The sequence below is a fragment of the Tachysurus vachellii genome, chromosome 10 (genome assembly GCF_030014155.1).
Source record: "Tachysurus vachellii isolate PV-2020 chromosome 10, HZAU_Pvac_v1, whole genome shotgun sequence".
Lineage (NCBI taxonomy): Eukaryota > Metazoa > Chordata > Actinopteri > Siluriformes > Bagridae > Tachysurus > Tachysurus vachellii.
The window spans coordinates 19,331,865-19,349,846 of record NC_083469.1 but is presented as its reverse complement, the minus strand read 5'-3'; the positions used below and the strand labels follow the sequence as shown (position 1 = coordinate 19,349,846).

At 37.5% G+C, this 17,982-nt stretch overlaps 1 protein-coding gene across 1 annotated transcript; it reads right to left on the bottom strand.

Moving 5' to 3' along the window:
• On the bottom strand, positions 1-8,955 carry dhx32b (DEAH (Asp-Glu-Ala-His) box polypeptide 32b). The gene is made up of 11 exons (XM_060879180.1): positions 8,540-8,955; positions 8,094-8,287; positions 6,988-7,366; positions 6,379-6,612; positions 6,212-6,305; positions 5,990-6,139; positions 4,847-5,038; positions 3,805-3,945; positions 2,957-3,147; positions 1,803-1,993; positions 1-602 (listed from the first exon to the last, which is right to left on the bottom strand). The coding sequence occupies exons 1-11, from the start codon at positions 8,762-8,764 to the stop codon at positions 422-424; spliced, it is 2,172 nt and encodes a 723-aa protein (XP_060735163.1). The 5' UTR covers positions 8,765-8,955; the 3' UTR covers positions 1-421.
• Positions 8,956-17,982: the final 9,027 nt, after the last annotated feature.

Below are 17,982 nucleotides of genomic sequence, written 5' to 3'. Positions count from 1 at the left end.
TGAGCAGATAAATACATAAATGAATTGGTTCACAGAACATGACATACATATTAATTGAATCTCCATTTTTAGTGTCATTGACAATAAACCCTGTATCTAATACTGTTGACAAGAACAACATTGTAGTTTTTATTCAAAAAGCATAATCAAAAGCTTTATTAGATCTCATTCCAGTCACTAGAGTTTCACATACAGCTATCTGCTGTAATCACTGCACAGCAGTATTTAAATACATGTTTCTTTATACTTATCAGTTAATCCCACAGCATTACTTTGTACTAAGATGCTGATTTTGACATCCATATATTATTGCTTCAAACTATCTTGAGTTCAGCCATATAATGTTGCATCACTACACAAGTGACTTAAACCCTGTACATTTTTTACCCTGTATTTGAGGCTATGGTGTGATACACCCTGCTCACTGTATGACACAACGCTCATAGGACTGTTCTTCACTGGCGCTTTTGTTGAAGGTTTGTGCTTTATTTTTGCATTCCCCTGGTGCTGCTGAGCCACGCATTATAACATGCTGAAGTATGTCTTTACTCTCACTAGAGGGCAGGTTGTAAAAGAAATACTGAGGGGTCATCTGGATGAACCTGGTCATGAAACAAGTCAGAAAAAACAGTCAGAACAGTCAGAAAACACTTAGTAACGATGAGATAATGTTATCTATATAAGCTAATAATCACTCTGTGGTTGCCTGATGATGCAACTCCCTGAAAACTGTTCTTTCTTCACTATTCCAACACATTTTTCTCTAGATTTTACTTTGGTTCATCCTGTAACAGTTTTCCTACACATGTTCGAAGGAGTTCACACACGCACACACTCACACAGAACACTTAGAGATGCCAAGAGCATGAAGAGAACATGCAAATTGTGCACACAAACAGGGTGGAGGCAGAAAATTACTGACATTTGCAAAACTGACATTACTGACAGCAGCATTATTCACTGTCTCCCAGATGATGATGAGTTTGAGTCTGGTTCTGCTCAAGGTTTCTTCCTCACATCATCTCAGGGAGTTTTGCTTGCCACCCTTGCCTCTGGCTTGCTCATTATGGATATATATATAAATGTAAATGTTAAACTTTATAATTTTTTATTCAGATTTTTTTAAATACCTTCAAAGCTGGTTTGCTACAATGTCCATTGTTAAGAGCACTATACAAATCAAATTTAATTGAATTTAATTGAATCGAACTTCCAACCCTGGAAATGCCAGAAATACTGTACAAAAGTCACCACACACTTAAAAACATTTAATTCACTATTTCAGTATTAATGTAAGGAAATGAAAGTTTTGAGAAGACTCTCCACATTTTACTCTTGGACCACTAGTATTTAGAAACTAGACACCAAAACATACCCTGTTTTCATTTTGATGAAATCTCCTTTTTATTTCATTTCCTTTAATTCTTTTACCTCATATACTTTTTTACACACTACACTTCAACTGTATAAAAATGAGACTTCCTATTTTCATTCATAGCTGTTGCAGTGGGGTTAGGAAAAGTGTGTTATGTACGTTAAGAGTTTCTCTAATGCTTTGAATACAGTAAGAAATTAAACATCATTTCAGTTGTCAACATCACAATGCTATAAAAGCTGTAAAATAAAATGGCTATAAGGAACAAATCTTATTGTTGCACGAACTAGGTTGCAAGTACTGGCTTGGAATAAAGTGAGTAAAGGTCTTAAACTTTTGGAAAATGAAAGAGTTTATATGCCACATGTATAAATGCTGACTACTTTACTAATATCTATTCTATTAAAGCTTTAGAAGCTGCACTTACTCGTCTGCTGAAATCTGGGTAACAGTTCTGATGCAGTTATTCTCAGACAGCGTATGCTTGTGATATACAACCCACTCAGGAAGTTTTGGCTTGGATGACTCGATTCCATAGACAGAGAGAGGATAAATCTGAGCGACATGCTTGTGAGTAAGTATGAAGTAATTCCCTGTCCCACTGATGTCCCTGGCCACCTGAGATATGAGAGAGCAAGTACAAAACATAATTCTTTAAATGAGCATACATTTAAACAGGTTACTGGTTTATTTGGAAAGAAAAGTTCAGCATCAAAAACAAGCATTCAGCTAAATTCAAAGCAAATTATTAAAAAAATTCAGCCCTTTTTATTTTTTATTAATATTTAGAAAAACACAACTACAATAAACTTTTTCTTAAAATGAATCAAAGTGCTTTTCTAAAGACAACTAAATGAAAAAATTATTGCATCTGAAATGAATTCAATGAAATGAGGTGTGAATTAATTTGTTTGTTTTCTGAGTAACTATGACTAAGTAATTGTATCTTGTACTAATATATACTAATCTTAATATACTCATTTTATTATTTAAGTCGATTAACATCCAGTTACGGGGGGCACGGTGGTTTAGTGGTTAGCACGTTCGCCTCACACCTCCAGGGTCGGGGTTTGATTCCCGCCTCCACCTTGTGTGTGTGGAGTTTGCATGTTCCCCCCGTGCCTCGGGGGTTTCCTCCGGGTACTCCGGTTTCCTCCCCCGGTCCAAAGACATGCATGGTAGGTTGATTGGCATCTCTGGAAAATTGTCTGTAGTGTGAGAGAGCGTGAGTGAATGAGAGTGTGTGTGTGTGTGCCCAGTGATGGGTTGGCACTCTGTCCAGGGTGTATCCTGCCTTGATGCCCAATGACGCCTGAGATAGGCACAGGCTCCCCGTGACCCGAGGTAGTTCGGATAAGCGGTAGAAAATGAATGAATGAATGAACATCCAGTGACATCAACTGTGACATCTGCAAACGACTCAGACTTTTCCCCAGCTCCAAGCGGAACCGAACAGAACTCACCTTCTAGCCCGTGATAACCTGTTTTTCTAAACAAACAACTGTCTGCCTTACATTATTATTATTATTATTATTATTATTATTATTATTATTATTATTATTATTATATTAATGGCTGTACCTGCATGAAGAAGCCAGCTAGCAGAGCCTTTTTGATGTTCATGAAGTTTGTCTTGGAGCCAAAGGCTGGAGAAGAGACTGGCAGCTCTAACCGTTTCAGAATCTCAGTGAGCTCTGTTCGAACTGCGTCAGCCATCTGAAGAGCACTTAAACTCAGGAAATGCTCATTACACCAGCGCTCGGTGCTGCGATCTAGGGGACGAATCAAACTCCAAAAGTGAACCATGAGGCTGCTTACATGTTTAACAAAGACAAAAGTTACAATCGATGATGTGGTGATTTTTAGTTAACATTTATGAGGAGTCTTGAGTGTCAGCACTTCATAACAGTCAGGATGCTTTGCAATGTTTCTTAGAATGGGAAAGGGATCAGAACAGAGGAGTTTATACTTTTTGCTTTCTCTCTAAAATGACAAGGTGCATTTCTGATCAAATGGCAGCAAGCCAGCAAAATCATGGATATTTTTCCATGATTACATGATATATGATTTAATTGTCTAAGTCCGAGTCAACATGATTTTGGCCTTATTCATGGTCCCAGGATGTAAATCAATGGCCTTACTTTACTCATTAATGAATCCTGAAATCTACACCTCCTATTATTTCCAGGGTAAACTAAGACTGCACCCACACTGTGGAAGACTGAACACCCCTGGACTAAGTGATTACCGGAAATAATTTAATTTGTTTAATTTGTTCATTATATAAAGTCTTATTATTAGTAAATATTAGTTATGTCAAGATTGTGACCTAGAACACAGTGCTACTTGTGTTTCTACTAGCTGATATAGTCTGAAGGTTTGAATACATATTCCATATTGGCATTTTGCTGTTCTGATCCATGACTTACACAAGCTATGCTGGCTCTGTTTGTAGGCATTGTACAGATTGATGAGGGTGAAGTGGTCTCCTTCAGTGTGATAGAAACTCTGATGGCACTTGAAAGCCTGCTGCTTGAACTCCACAGTAGGGACCAAGAAACAGCTTGGAGCTGAGAGATCAGAGAAAAGATAAAAGATACAGAATGGTGCTTATTAAGCACTATCATACCAATCAGATATACATGAATCCAGCTCCAAAATTAGCCTTTTGTAACCCACCTGGGATGGAAGCATTAGGATGGACATGAAAAGTCTTCATTGTCTTCCACAAGCTAATTGGGGTGGGGTGGGGGTGTGGGTTCAAATATTATATGATGTTTGTATGTGTTTTTTTTTAAAGATATAAAATGATTTGTGATGTTTATATCACTGAAATGAGTGATGTTTATATCACTACAAAATTTTCATCTTTTAGTTCAGCACAAATATTAAAATATATGACTATTACAATAATAAAGATTCATCTTCTACCGCTTATCCGAACTACCTCGGGTCACGGGGAGCCTGTGCCTATCTCAGGCGTCATCGGGCATCAAGGCAGGATACACCCTGGACGGAGTGCCAACCCATCGCAGGGCACACACACACTCTCATTCACTCATGCAATCACACACTACAGACAATTTTCCAGAGATGCCAATCAACCTACCATGCATGTCTTTGGACCGGGGGAGGAAACCGGAGTACCCGGAAGAAACCCCAGAGGCACGGGGAGAACATGCAAACTCCACACACACAAGGCAGAGAGGCGGGAATCGAACCCCCAACCCTGGAGGTGTGAGGCGAACGTGCTAACCACTAAGCCACCGTGCCCCCCGTTACAGAGACAAAAGACTGACAATATATGACAAGTTAGCATCTGTTTTATGCTATGCTATGATAAAGGATTTACTGTATGTTGTCTAATGAAACCCAGTGACAATAAAACAGGTAGTTTTTAAAGAGGTAGTGGAAATAAGTATGGGATGTAGTCATTGGGCCTCATTTCAGATTAATAAAAGATGAAATTACCTGTTAGCATGGCAGCAATGGTGAGCACCTCACTCACGCAGTCAAATTCACAGGAAGCTAGAAGAGTCTTAGCCATCTGGGGCTCCAGAGGAATTTCAGACATTATTATTCCAATCTCTGACAGATTGCCATCGTTATCCAGAGCCGCTAAGTAGTCCAGCTCTTCTAAAGCCTGCATGAGGCCCTCAGGGTCTGCAAGTGGATCAAATATGTTCTATGAGCAATTCTATTCATGTTAGCCTATAATCCTACAAAATCCTTAAACAGTGGAGCAACTTCTTTATGGAAAATACACTTTTGCACGGTGTATGACAATGAGAATGAAGAGACCTCATATTAGATACATTACAATGACTGCAGTTTTCATACAATGTGTTAAATTGAACCTCAACACCTCCTAGGCTAACTGCATACTTTTTGAACAGACTTTCTCCTGTCTCTTTTTTGCTAATGATGTGCACGTGGATGTTCATAGAGCTCCAGGCATCCAGAAGTGGGTCATCTTTTAAACAAAGAGGCCAGTGAGAGCGTTTTTGGTTCAGCTAGACATCCAGTAATGTGGCCAGTGCTGTCTGTGCTTGACCTGTGGGCCAAGAGGAACCTGGCTGACCCTAGCTGGCACAGTGAGAGGAAAGAAATCAGCTTATTCTTGTTAAACTCTGACAGAAGCAGATTGTTCTCAGTGAATAAACACCATACGTCCTAACAAAGTGTCCTCTGCACTAATAAATAAAACAAGAAAATCACTGCAGGCTGACAGGGAAAAAAACAGAATCTTAGCGTACCTCAGTAGACAGGATGGCTCTGTGCTAACATAATCAATAAAGCATGGATGTTTATAACTGATATAATGTATATATATGGATTTCCACACAACTTGTATCTCTCTCTTATGTGTTTACTCAATAGAAGTGTCGCAAAATTAACATAAGTACAGGCCAGTACATTATACTGTAGTGAAATATATTTACTGTTAATATACTGTTAATATACAGGTCAGCAACAGGTCATAATCATAAATGCTACAGCTAAACCATAGATGATGGAAACTTTGTAGAAAGAATATACTTGATCTATGGATGCATCATGGGATTTGCAGATATAGCATGTTTGTAAATGTGTATGGCTAAGAGTGTGTCTCACCTGGTCTATCGATGAAATCACAGTGGCCCAACCCAGCGATTTCCATCCTCTTAAGGAAAAGCACAGTGGAAGTGATGTCAGACTCCAGGATGTGAGGCACATTCTCATTTGGAAGTGGCGTATTCTCCAGGTACAAACGGAAACACTTCCCTACAAGTAGCATTGCTCACATTAAACAGGAATGAGAATAAACTGTTGAATACATTTGTTTTATTCACTCACCTGTTGGACCAATCAGCTGTTTGCGGCATTCGGCTTGGCTTTTGCTAATTGGTTGAATAACAATAGAACTAGCTCTGATTCTAGGATTGTAGACCTGTGAAAGAATCAATCAAATATCAAACCAATCAATATGCAGTCAACAATTTAACTGTGAAATTACCACATACATATCTTTTTTGTACTCCAGCATCAATTATGAAGCGAATGTAATGCATGGCCCAGAATAGATCTTCAGTTGGACCGCAAGTGAGGTAAACTCTTCTGAACCTGCCCTCCTCTTCTGTAAGCACAGGCAGATTGTCCTTCTGCTCTGGACAGACCGACAAAGGCATGAGCCCCCCTTGTGAAGAAGCTACCCTGGCTCCTTCCCGCCTCAAGATGGCATGAGCACATTCAATCTCCTTCAAGAAAGAGAAGGAATGATGATGTAAGGAGACATTGATATATTAAAATATTACCATTTGCACTTGCACTCATTTGCATAGATGCCAAGAAACCTAGAAAAACAAATATATAAAACACATTCTGCTCAACTTGTTTTTGTTTTGCAGATTCTACTCATGACAAATAAGACATCAGACAGTTGATGAGTACACACAGTAATAAAAATTAAGCGTATGGAAACTTTTTAACTGGTTCAGTTAGTTACTGTGTCTTGTGGACTATTCGGAAGGTTTATTATTTATCAAATTTTGACCCCCAACTGTAGACGCACAAGCTTTTTTAATCACTACTGGGTCTACATAAATTTCATAAATAAATAAATATCATCTTACTTGCTCAGTAGCCAGAAACACTATAATATCTCCATGCTCTTGAGACTGATGGATTTCCATAACCAACTGAAGAGAGGCGTACAAATAGTCTTTCACACCTCCCCTCCCGGTGCCATACACTATTTCAGATGGTTGTTCTGCCTCAAGCTTGATTAAGGGCACGTTTCTGTAATGGTGCAGCAGCTTGTCAGAGGACTGAGGTGCAGTGAGGATGACCAGACGAAGCTCAGGCCGTGCCAACAGCACATCTTTGAGCAGGCCGAGCAGGAGATCTGTGCTGACCGTGCGCTCCTGAACCTGATCGATCAAAACCACACCATACTGCTCCAGCAGAGGGTCTGACATCATCTCACAAAGCAGCATGTCATCAGTGCAGTACCTAAAAAGGATTAATTACCAATTTTAGCATACAATAAAAACACAGATAATTAGTGACATTGATGTTATGATAGACGATATGCCACTGTGTATCCACACTGTTTAAATGGTCTTCTTTTCGTTATTTCAGTGCAGATGTATTCAAATTTAATCTATTCTCAAAAGGAGCTTGAGCACATCAGCATCAAGCCTAGCAAATCATACACATAAAGACACAATGGAAGTCTTTCATGTGTCTTTACACAAGCCCTAAACTATAACTAACACAAACAAAAACTAAAATCAGACAAAGTAACAAATGAAAAGTATCTGGCCGTCCAAGCACTTGACATGAAAACAACTCTAATGAAGCAGACAGGGTATTCTCTGATGGTCATTACTCAGGTAATGACCGAGGTCAGTGTTTTCATTAAGTCTGCTCCTTTCAGCTGTTCAAATCATAGTCATTGTTTGCAAGACTGACTAACAGCCACTCTAAAGGCACAGCCGGAGCATATGTATTGTGTGGGGGCATGGCAGCTGTGGACGGGGACCCCAAAATTAATTCTGTGGGCCTTTTGTTATCTTTTCTTAGCAAGGCAGACGACTATGAAAGGACGTGTGCAGGGGGGAAGGGGATGCTGATGAATATGTGCAGGGGGAAGTGAACTGAATACAAAAGAAACATCAGCAAAAACATTTTTAGGCCAAAAACAAAAAAATGCATATAGTAAAATAATGTGAAGTACCTAAGCACCGTGTCAGCAGCGCAGCAGTTCTGGAAAGGGATAACGTATCCCACTTCATGGCCGATGTTCACATCCATTTCATCGGCCACACGGAGGGCAAGATCCACTGTGGTCTGCCTGTGGATCTGAGTGCACACCACCATGCCGTGCCGGTACTGCACAGACAAGCAGAACTCGGCACACCACTGTGGGATCTGCAAAAGGTGGATATAGACACACATGAACTGCTTAGTTTGATTTGCTGAATAAGAATCACGTGGTGCATTTCAGTAAAATTATATTTGACAGTACTGATAGTTCTCTGAGTCCATGATTTTTTTAGATATCAGCTGATAATTTGCCAGAATATACTAAAGACTACATGCTCAAGACTGTCATAGATGTAGGCTACAGGATCATTTTAAGTTAGAGGAAAAAATTATATATATAAACATGGAAAGACTTACCTGAGTACTTTGCCCAGTTTTTGCTGTGCCACTGATAATCACAAGTTGGTTATTAGTGATATAGTCCATGAACTCACATTTCTCTCCCCAAACTGGAAGAGCTTTTCTCTCCTTTAGCAGTGTATAATACCGTGAGGAAAAAGGAAGACCGTCAAACTGGTTGAACTGAAGAATCTCATTACAGCCCCAGTCTTGATTTACAGCTCTGTCTGCAGTTATCTCCATATCTCGCGCCTTTAATTTCTTCAAGCTCCTTTATAGTTTAAAAAGCAGCAAAACAGACGTAAGCAGGTCAACACTAATTACCAACTATAACCTAACCATGAGTTACTACTTCAACTAATATATTATATATTATATATTATAATAACCCGCCGAAAACTCGCGCAAACCCTGAAGCTCGCCACCTCAACAGATGTCTGCTGAGACCCGGTGAAGCGCACAAACTCGGTCACGTGACCTCTTCACCCTCTTTCTTCTAATAGATCAGAATGGCGACATCAGAAGTCCTGGATTTCCCAATTATTCAGACTATTATAGCAGTAAATCACGACTCAAAATACAAAATAGGTAACATATATATATATATATATATATTCTATATTTATTTTATATGTATGTGTATATACAGAGAGAGTCTCTCTCTCTCATATATATATATATATTTATTTTATATGTATGTACTGTATATATACAGAGTCTCTCTCTCTTGCTCTCTCTCTCTCTCTCTCTCTCTCTCTCTCTCTCTCTCTCTCTCACAAACACACACACCACACACACACTTTATTAAGGACGCTTGAATAACCACATCAGCCAATCATTTAGCAGCAAAATCATGCACATGCAGGTCAAGAACTTCACCTAATTGTTTGCATAAAAAATCAGAACTGAATGGACCACAAATCAGCATGTAATTGCATGAAGATATCACATACAAATATTCTGGGTGGATACAATCAGAAACTGGCAGCTTTGTCTTGCAGCATGCTGTACATGTGGATTGGCAAGTCTACAGGAAGATGGTTCAGTTCCTTTGGAAAAACAACATCAGATCAGAAATCAACAACTTATTGTTGTGTGTGGTTCAGGGACAGGACTAAAAAGCAGTTAGCCAGGATATGTGAGTAAATGATGGCCATTCCCATCGCTGTCACTGCATCATACTGCAGTGCAAACAATGTTTTGTACCAGTTTTGCTGATGGGCTCAGATAACAGCAGACCACACATTGAAAATATGGGCCCTTTTATTTTGCATGGGTTCAGGCACACTCTTTTAAATATGCATCCATTTGTGGCAGTGAGTATGCCTACTTGAGGATCCTATGAATTATATAAACAATAAGAATTATATAAAAAATTGCAAGCATGGAGAAGTGAATCGAGATTCCAGAGAAGCCTCTCTGTGTCAGAGAACCGAACACTGAAGCATTCTTCATTAATTAATTCTCTTCTGGAAATAAACTGTGATAAATTTCATACAGATCTCTGTTTTGCACGTGAATCATTTTGTATGCTTCCAGTTTGCAAGCTCATACTGTCTGTTAATGACAGAGACACTCTGGCATTGTTCTGGGTTCTCCTGTCAGCAATCCTCATGCAAAAATATGTTTAAATGTCATATTTATTTGTGATTTAGTGGTTGCTTTGAGAATAGATCCATGTTTTGGTGGTGTTTTGAGTAGTCCATAATAATGTCACTTATACCTATACAATTTGTGGGTCGTTTGTTTTAGGGCGAAAGCTAGTGAGAATAAAATTAAAAGAATTAAATTCTTCTTATTCATTCATTTCATGTTTGCCCAGTTACAAATCAACTTTTCTTGTGTTTGTATTTTTAAATTTTTTTTTTTGGTTTTATTTCCCACATTGACTCTGCTCACCTGTTTTTATTCTTGCCAATTAATCACATTATTTAGCTACCTGTGTTTCACTGTCTTTTTGTCAATATTTTTTACTGTAGTATTCCTAGTGTTTTATCGGTAGTATGTATCACAGTTTGTTTGTTTTTTTATACCTGGTGAATAACTGTTGAAGTTTTTGTTGAACTAACTGTTTTAAATTTTCCATCAAATAGTTTGCATGTAAATAAAGTGGTTTCTTTGATTTTAATAAGGATATTTAAATACATTTTACTTTTGCAATGTAAAAATTACAGCACATACAAACCCCCTTAATGTTTGGGAGGTGGCTGTGGTTTGTGCAGTAAATTGTCCCCCTTTTTTGCTTCAGCTAACGAAGACATGCTTTGTGGAATTCAGATCAAGTGACTGACCTGTTTTTCCTCAAGACTTTCCTGGTTTTTGTTTTTGAAATAGTCTTTTGTTGCTTTGGCAGTATGTCTCTGATTATTGTCTTGCTGATTATTGTCTTCCCTGAACTTTAGATGATGTTTATATACACCCCAGAATTCATTTTGCTTCTGCAATCAGTTGTATAACGTTGTATAAACGTTAGTTGCTGTTGATAAGACTCTCTGCCAAATCCTGTAAACGTAGTTGGTACTGTGTTTAAAGTCAAATAAAGCTGTTTATAAATAAAAAATAAATAAAAAATGCAGCGTTCATTTCTGTGCTTTGTTTGCACTGGTTTAGCAAATGATAATAAACATTCTAAACACGTGTATTTAATATGATCATGTAAATTTTGTTAAACAATGATATTTGTATTTTTATGCTCTGTGGCAGATAATACTTTCACAAAGTTGTGAATTTAACTGAACTCACAGTGTGAGCTGCTGCACAAACTGAAGGCTGCCGTTTACAGACAGACATGAAGCTACTGAAATATCATGTGTACTTGTTAGTTTGTGGGCGTTTGCTACAACAATATAGCATGAAAATTTTAGTTTGCAGTGTTTTAATTAGAAGACCATGACCAAACCACAAAAAAAATAATAATAAACCTATTTTATTTTGAATAAGTGCTCTGTGTGCTGCCACGGACTAGTATGAAGGGTAACATTACGGTTAACATGACAGAACATAGGACTGTTTTCTGTTGTAAAATGGCCTTTGGAGCTACTCAGAATAGTGTATTATTTTTGTTATCTTTAATTATTATTATTATTATTATTATTATTATTATTATTATATTCAGCATTTCTGTTAGCTTTAATTGTAATTAATTTGTTTATTAATTAATTACTTACTTAATTAATTAATTGATCGATTAATTAATTAATTAATATGTATTGTTTATTTTTCTTTTTTTAATCCATAAATCAAGTATGAATTAACTATGCAGAGACTCATCTCAAACAATCAGACTTTGGGTCTAAAACTCGAGCCCTGTGAACCTCTTCGTTTTATACCCAATTTGAGCATTTTTATTTGAATAGATCGTCGAATAGTTTTGTATCAAAACCCATTTGAATTTCTGCTTGGATACGGATCAACAACATCTCTCGCAACGCCACTTTTCAAATAAACTCTTCAAACAGCGACGAATTTCGGACACAGCGATGGCTGTAAGAGGATTTCTGCCGGACCTGAAGAGCTGGACTGTAGGTGAGATCGCTCGTGCTGCGGGTCTCGTCGCTTTCTCTGCCGGTGCGGGTTACTGCATTTACCGCAGCCTACGGAGAGAAAGAGCTCCTCCGGACCGCACTCAGCCTTCTCACGGTAGGAGGAGCTTTATCCTACCATGTGACTTTAATGTTTCACTGGTTTTACAATAAATCCTGTTGATGTTACAGTGTTACAGTCTAATGTTATGTAGCTCACAAGCGATCTTATCTGTTAGCCTAATGCTAGTTACCGTGTTAGCCTAATTAGCCTAATGCTAGTTACGCTAATTAACCTAATGCTAGTTACAGTGTTAGTCTAATTAGCCTAATGCTACTTACAGTGTTAGCCTAATGCTAGTTTCCGTGTTAGCCTAACACGGTAACTAGCATTAGGCTAATTAGGCTAACAAGGATTAATTTAATTACCGTAATGGAATATTTACCGTATTAGAAGGTCACTATTAACAACTTTGGCTGCTATTTTTTTAGACTAAATCATGCTTAGCCTTGTGATCCCGTTAGCTAGCGCGCTAAACGGACTAAACGATTTCTAGTGATTTAAATTTAAATTACACCGTAATGGTCGGACTAATCATATCATATACTCATAATCAAACCTGGATATTAGATGTAATTATTTCACAATGTGTTGGTTAAATCAGTGTGAATAGAATATTTTTCCTAATACTAATTAACCTACTAGCAAACCTGGCTGCTGGTTTAAATTACACAATAAAATATTGAGCCTTGCTAACGACAATTTAGTTTATTTACACAATATAATATTTACACATTTAAAAAGTCGCTTTTCACAACCCCGAGTACTGATTTTACATCAAATCATGATTACACTATTGTTTAGTCAGCTCTCGCTTACAGATCTCTGGTTACATATTAAAATTTCTCTCTCTCTCTTTCTCTCTCTGTCTCCCTAAATTTTCACTAGAAAACATTAGCTGTTATTGAATTTACTTCTGATTATATACATCTTATTTATTGCAGAGCCTGTGGATTTGCTGGGAGAATCAATAGATACTCTCTCTCTCCACCAGGTATGTGGCAGCAAAATATTTTAATTACATTTGAAAAGTGTAGGCTGCTTTTGTCTAAGTGTGTGTGTTGTGTGGTTGTGTGTACGTGCGTGTGTATGTGTGTAAGGCCGTTGAGCCAGTCCTGCCTCTGCTGCACTCCGAACCTCACCACACATCTTCAGCTGTCGTTCTCGAGGTAATCACAGTATTTATTAGTCTGATGTAGAGATGTGAGAATTTTTAGAAGAGAAATGCAGTTGTAGATTTAGAGTTTTATATAATTGTCATTTGCAGGGATTCCCATATCATACCATACGTAAGGGATTATGTGTTGTGGCATCACAACATTGTGTTAATTGCAGTGAATAATTGTGTTTGTGTGTTTTAAGGACATTGAGCCAAAATTTCAACTGCTGCCTGCTGAACATCACCAGGAATCTTCACCTGTCCTTCTGGTAACCAAACTTTTATTTATTTCCTAAAGCTGATCACTGGATTTTACAGGGTTGTTTTTACAGTAATGAAAGCAAGAGAATGTTCGATGTATTATTATGAGACTGTTATGATAGAAAGCACTCAGTGCAGCGTCTAATTGTGTTCACAATAAATTGTTCTCTCAAGGGAGAATCTGAGAAGGTTACAGAGTTCATATCCTGTAACCATGTGGAGACATCAGCCAACAAGCCACTTAAGGATTACATGGTAAATTTATTGCAGTGTCATGAAGCCAATATTGTAGATAGTAACTCTTGGAATTTTGTCCGTTATACATTTATCTGTTTGTAGTTTTTATTTGTGTTTGTTTTTAATTTGTGTTTGTTTTTATTTTTGTAATTTAACATCACACCTTCAAAAAGATGGTCTGCACGTACCTGCATATGGCTGAAGATGGTCAGGTGAACACCTCCACCTGGGAGCAGGAGCATGTTCACTCTCCCCACAGTGACTCAGAGAGACATCAGGACTATGAGGTAATTCTATGTTTCAGACCTGATGTGTATCTACATATGCTGATTTTCCCCTCAATGGGAGCCTGTAAACATTTGCTGTGTGGGTTTTAATGATTCATTGCTAATTTCTCTTGCAGGAGAGTGAGGAGAGCTTCACCCCAGAGGAGATGGAGGTGCCCTTTATTAGGTACGATCCTCTTTACGGTTTAATGGTGTAAGAATGTAGTGTATGTTTAATAACCTATACACATTTGCATCTCTTTTTTTCTTAGTGAACATCTTAGAGGCAGAGGGGTGACTGACATCGGCATGAAGCTGCGTGCTCTCCGTGTGGTGTTCAGCGTGAGTAAAACCTTTGTTCATCTGCTGTTATCACTCAGGGGAAGTCTACTTTAGTCCAGTCTGCTTTAACTTATATTGTGTGCTGTCTTATATTCAGACTCTGCTTGCCAGCGTCCACAACCAGAACTTCTTGTTCGTTGTGGGAAAGAAGATTGTCGTGCGTCTGGCAGCACTTAACAACCAGGTGACTTCAGAACGATGAAACCTTTGTTCATTTTTGTGCAAAATACTTTGTTATTGGGCTTTAAAAATTATGTAGTTGTTAAAAAAGAGAACGTGGTCATGAATAATTAAGGGAATTAATAATTAATATCAGTAGTTCATTTTGTGTTTTATAACAATCACAGCCTGGTACAAATTAAGGACATTCTTAAGATAAATATTAAAATAAAATGTACATGATGGAGTTAGCTCTGGGATATGCAGTAGTTGGAAAGTTAGCCATGAAGTACATCATCTGTTTATCTTTAGTGAAGTACTAGATATTCTTAGGCTTACATACTGTTTCATGGGATTAAAACAAGTAGCCATGTGGAAAACTATAGCCAGAGTGAGTTACAGAGATCTTTTTGTGTTAACAGGATGCAGGTCTTGTGCAGCAGGCCTATGAGGCTCTGATTCGGTTCCTTCGGACTCCGTCTAATCAGGAATCGATTACAGCAGAGCTCTCCAGGGTTTACGTAAGCTTATTTAACAGCCTATGTAACATGACAGATTTTGAAGTTATAGAAAACAGGAGTCCAATATGTTAAGCTAATGTCTTTTTATAACTTTTCTCCTCTGTGCAGGTCCACCATTACAACTTTCTGGACATCTTTCATGAGCTGCTTGTATTCGGCTATTTGAAAAGTGGCTCAACACCTGAGACAGTAAGCGTCTTATCAGGAGATTTAAAAGTGATGCCTGAATGTGTTTCAGAACATGGTCTATTTTATCTCATCTTGTTTTCCCATAATTTAAACCCTGATATGACGGCATTAACGGAGCTTGTCGTCTTTCTTTCCCAAAGTTTGAGGGAGGATTCTTGGAGCGCCTGCTTGCACTCATCAACATGTTGGATGTGGATGAGTGGGAGCCTGCAGCAGGGACCTACTTCGTAGTGCTTATTGTATGTGTCCAATATCTTCTGATACACAAATTCTCAGCATTGTATCTTAAACTCAGTGACACTGTGTTGGATTGTGATAGTGATCATGGTGTGTAAATTGTCTATAGGATCAGCTTACAGACCTTGTTGAAGTGCTCTTTACTCAGGCCCTGGAGCTCTACCACGACCCAGCAGCTTTAGCCAGCACACTCGGGCGTCTTCACAAGCGGCACGTGGAGAAGATGATGGAGATTTTGGAGAAGCTTTGAGCAATGTTCTTCCTTCTACCCAGATCCTCATTTCTTCCTCTGATACATTTCATATTTCTTCTTTTCCCTTATTTCTTTTCTATACATTGCTCAAGCTCTCCACACGTAAGTATAAATTAATTTTATTTTTATCTTTGATTAATCCTGATATTTAAAAATACCCTATACCCTAACCCTAACCCTTTTTATACCTACAGGTCTGTCCAGCAAAGCCAGGAATGAAGGATTAGTTTTAATGTCCCTCATTAATCTATTCATTTGTCTTTATCCCTGTTTATATCCCTGTTTAACAGCTGTAAATAAAATTGTTGTAAATAAACTCATAGCTTTTTAGTGTTATTAATAGACAGTTATTGATAGTTATAGTTTATATATAGTTTACTTTAATAAATGTTTTCATTTACTTTTATTACAGTCTCAGTCTGATTATTTGAAGTCATCAGTATATCTATATCATTTTTTCCATTAAAATTCAGCACAACACAAAATGTAAATTTCACTCATAAACAAATCCTTTTTAAAGAACTTCAGAAACCTTGTACATAAAAATATATTAAATCTTTTTAATTGTGGACAGTTTGTTTAATGCCCCAAAATGTCAGAAATCTTTAAGATGGGGAATTGCACATTTACATTTATGCATCTCTTTTGGCCTGATCCGTGGGCTTTAATACGATTCAGTTTAATTTTTTTTAGTATTTTCTAGTTATTTAGAAAACGTACATATGGTAAAAATTAAAGAGCCCAAAAGCGTAACTCTTTCTTACTCTGGTTTCAGCTTCAAGCAATTTTCTACCTGCTGCCTGCTACAAAACCTACCTCATCCTGTTCTGCTATCCCATACCTACCACCTCTTCTCACCTCATCCTACTACCCCACATTTAGACCTCATCCCAGCCTGTCCTGCCACTCTACATCTACCCTACTTTCCACCGTTGTCAAACCAACAGTTAAACATTCAGAGCTATCGATGTTATTAACAGAAATCTGTCAGTCATTTTAAGTCGTTTAACACATCAAGATATAAATATCAGGAAATAACTGCTGAAATTCTGTTGTAGCATCTTGTATACGTCTTTTGCTTTTAAATAGAAATGTCTGAGCCAAAGAGAGATGTATAAAAATGTTATCTAATTTAAATTGCATACAATAAGATATGTGGATAATTGGCTCTAGAAAGCAAATCAGATTTTTGCATTGATTTATTATCTATCCTGTCCTCTGCAAAATCGGTTTTTTTCATGTCATATCAAGTTTCTGCAAAAATCTGTGTACAAAACTAAAATCTACAGTACACTTTAACGGAAAAGCCATTTGTCCAAAGTAATTGTAGCTTTGTTAACGTGAGGTCCAATGTAAGGTAACGTTTTTGAGAGCAGACAAAGAAATGCAAACTGCATCCATCATTAAATGAAATAATTTCCATTGTGTTGGTTTTTGACAAACAAAATCATTTTGAGTTAATATACTTCTGTAAAATGGAGTCAAAATCACTTGAGCTAAAAATGTGTTATTTTTAACCTTGAATGGTTTTCCTGTTCTTTATTGTAATATCTGTTATAACATTTTTGTTGTAATGTGAATGTAATAAACATGTGTGAAGAAAAAGTTTACTGTTCAGGAGATAAGATGGTAATTTGTATTGACAAAGAGCAAAGACATCTTGGCCAACAGCCTGCATAGTTCTGGTTAATGGTTTGGCCTTTTTTTTTTAACCACAATAGGCAAAGAAAGAGATTTTGGCCTCACTAAAGCTCTACATGATCATGGTGGTAAAGTAAGAGTTTATCATTACAAGCTTTACATCTGTTAATCACTCTCCAGTATCATCCGGATGAGGACGGGTTCCTGTTCATCATGTCTTCTCAGGGAGGTTTTCCTCTTGTCCCCATCACCTCTTGCTCATTAGGGATAAATATAAATATATTTTTTTACATCTCATTTTTATTCTGATTTTTTAGATTATTTTAAAGCTGCTTTGCGACAACATCCATTGTTAAAAGTGCTATACAAATAAATCTGAATTGAACTGTAAATTATTAACATTGAATACATTAGAGAACACACCTATGAAGTATTTTAAAAAAAAAATATTTCATTGTTTTGAAATTTCGGTTGTATTTGGGGCACAAAAACAGCTTACTTTGACTTGACAGGAGGTTAAAGTGGAAACAGCTACCAGTGAAAGGCCCAAAAACAGAAGTCATTGCTTTTAAACACTGGTCAGGTATAGAATACAAAGCCCCAATTCCCAAAGC

Bases quoted from the DNA above. Each gene is read 5' to 3' on its own strand.
- dhx32b (XM_060879180.1), bottom strand. From the start codon at position 8,764: ATGGAGATAACTGCAGACAGAGCTGTAAATCAAGACTGGGGCTGTAAT. The intron at 6,306-6,378 runs GTATGTGGTAAT...ATTCTTTCACAG, and splicing joins CTGGAGTACAAAAAAGATAT to GTCTACAATCCTAGAATCAG. The intron at 3,946-4,846 runs GTAATTTCATCT...CTGATCTCTCAG, and splicing joins CATTGCTGCCATGCTAACAG to CTCCAAGCTGTTTCTTGGTC.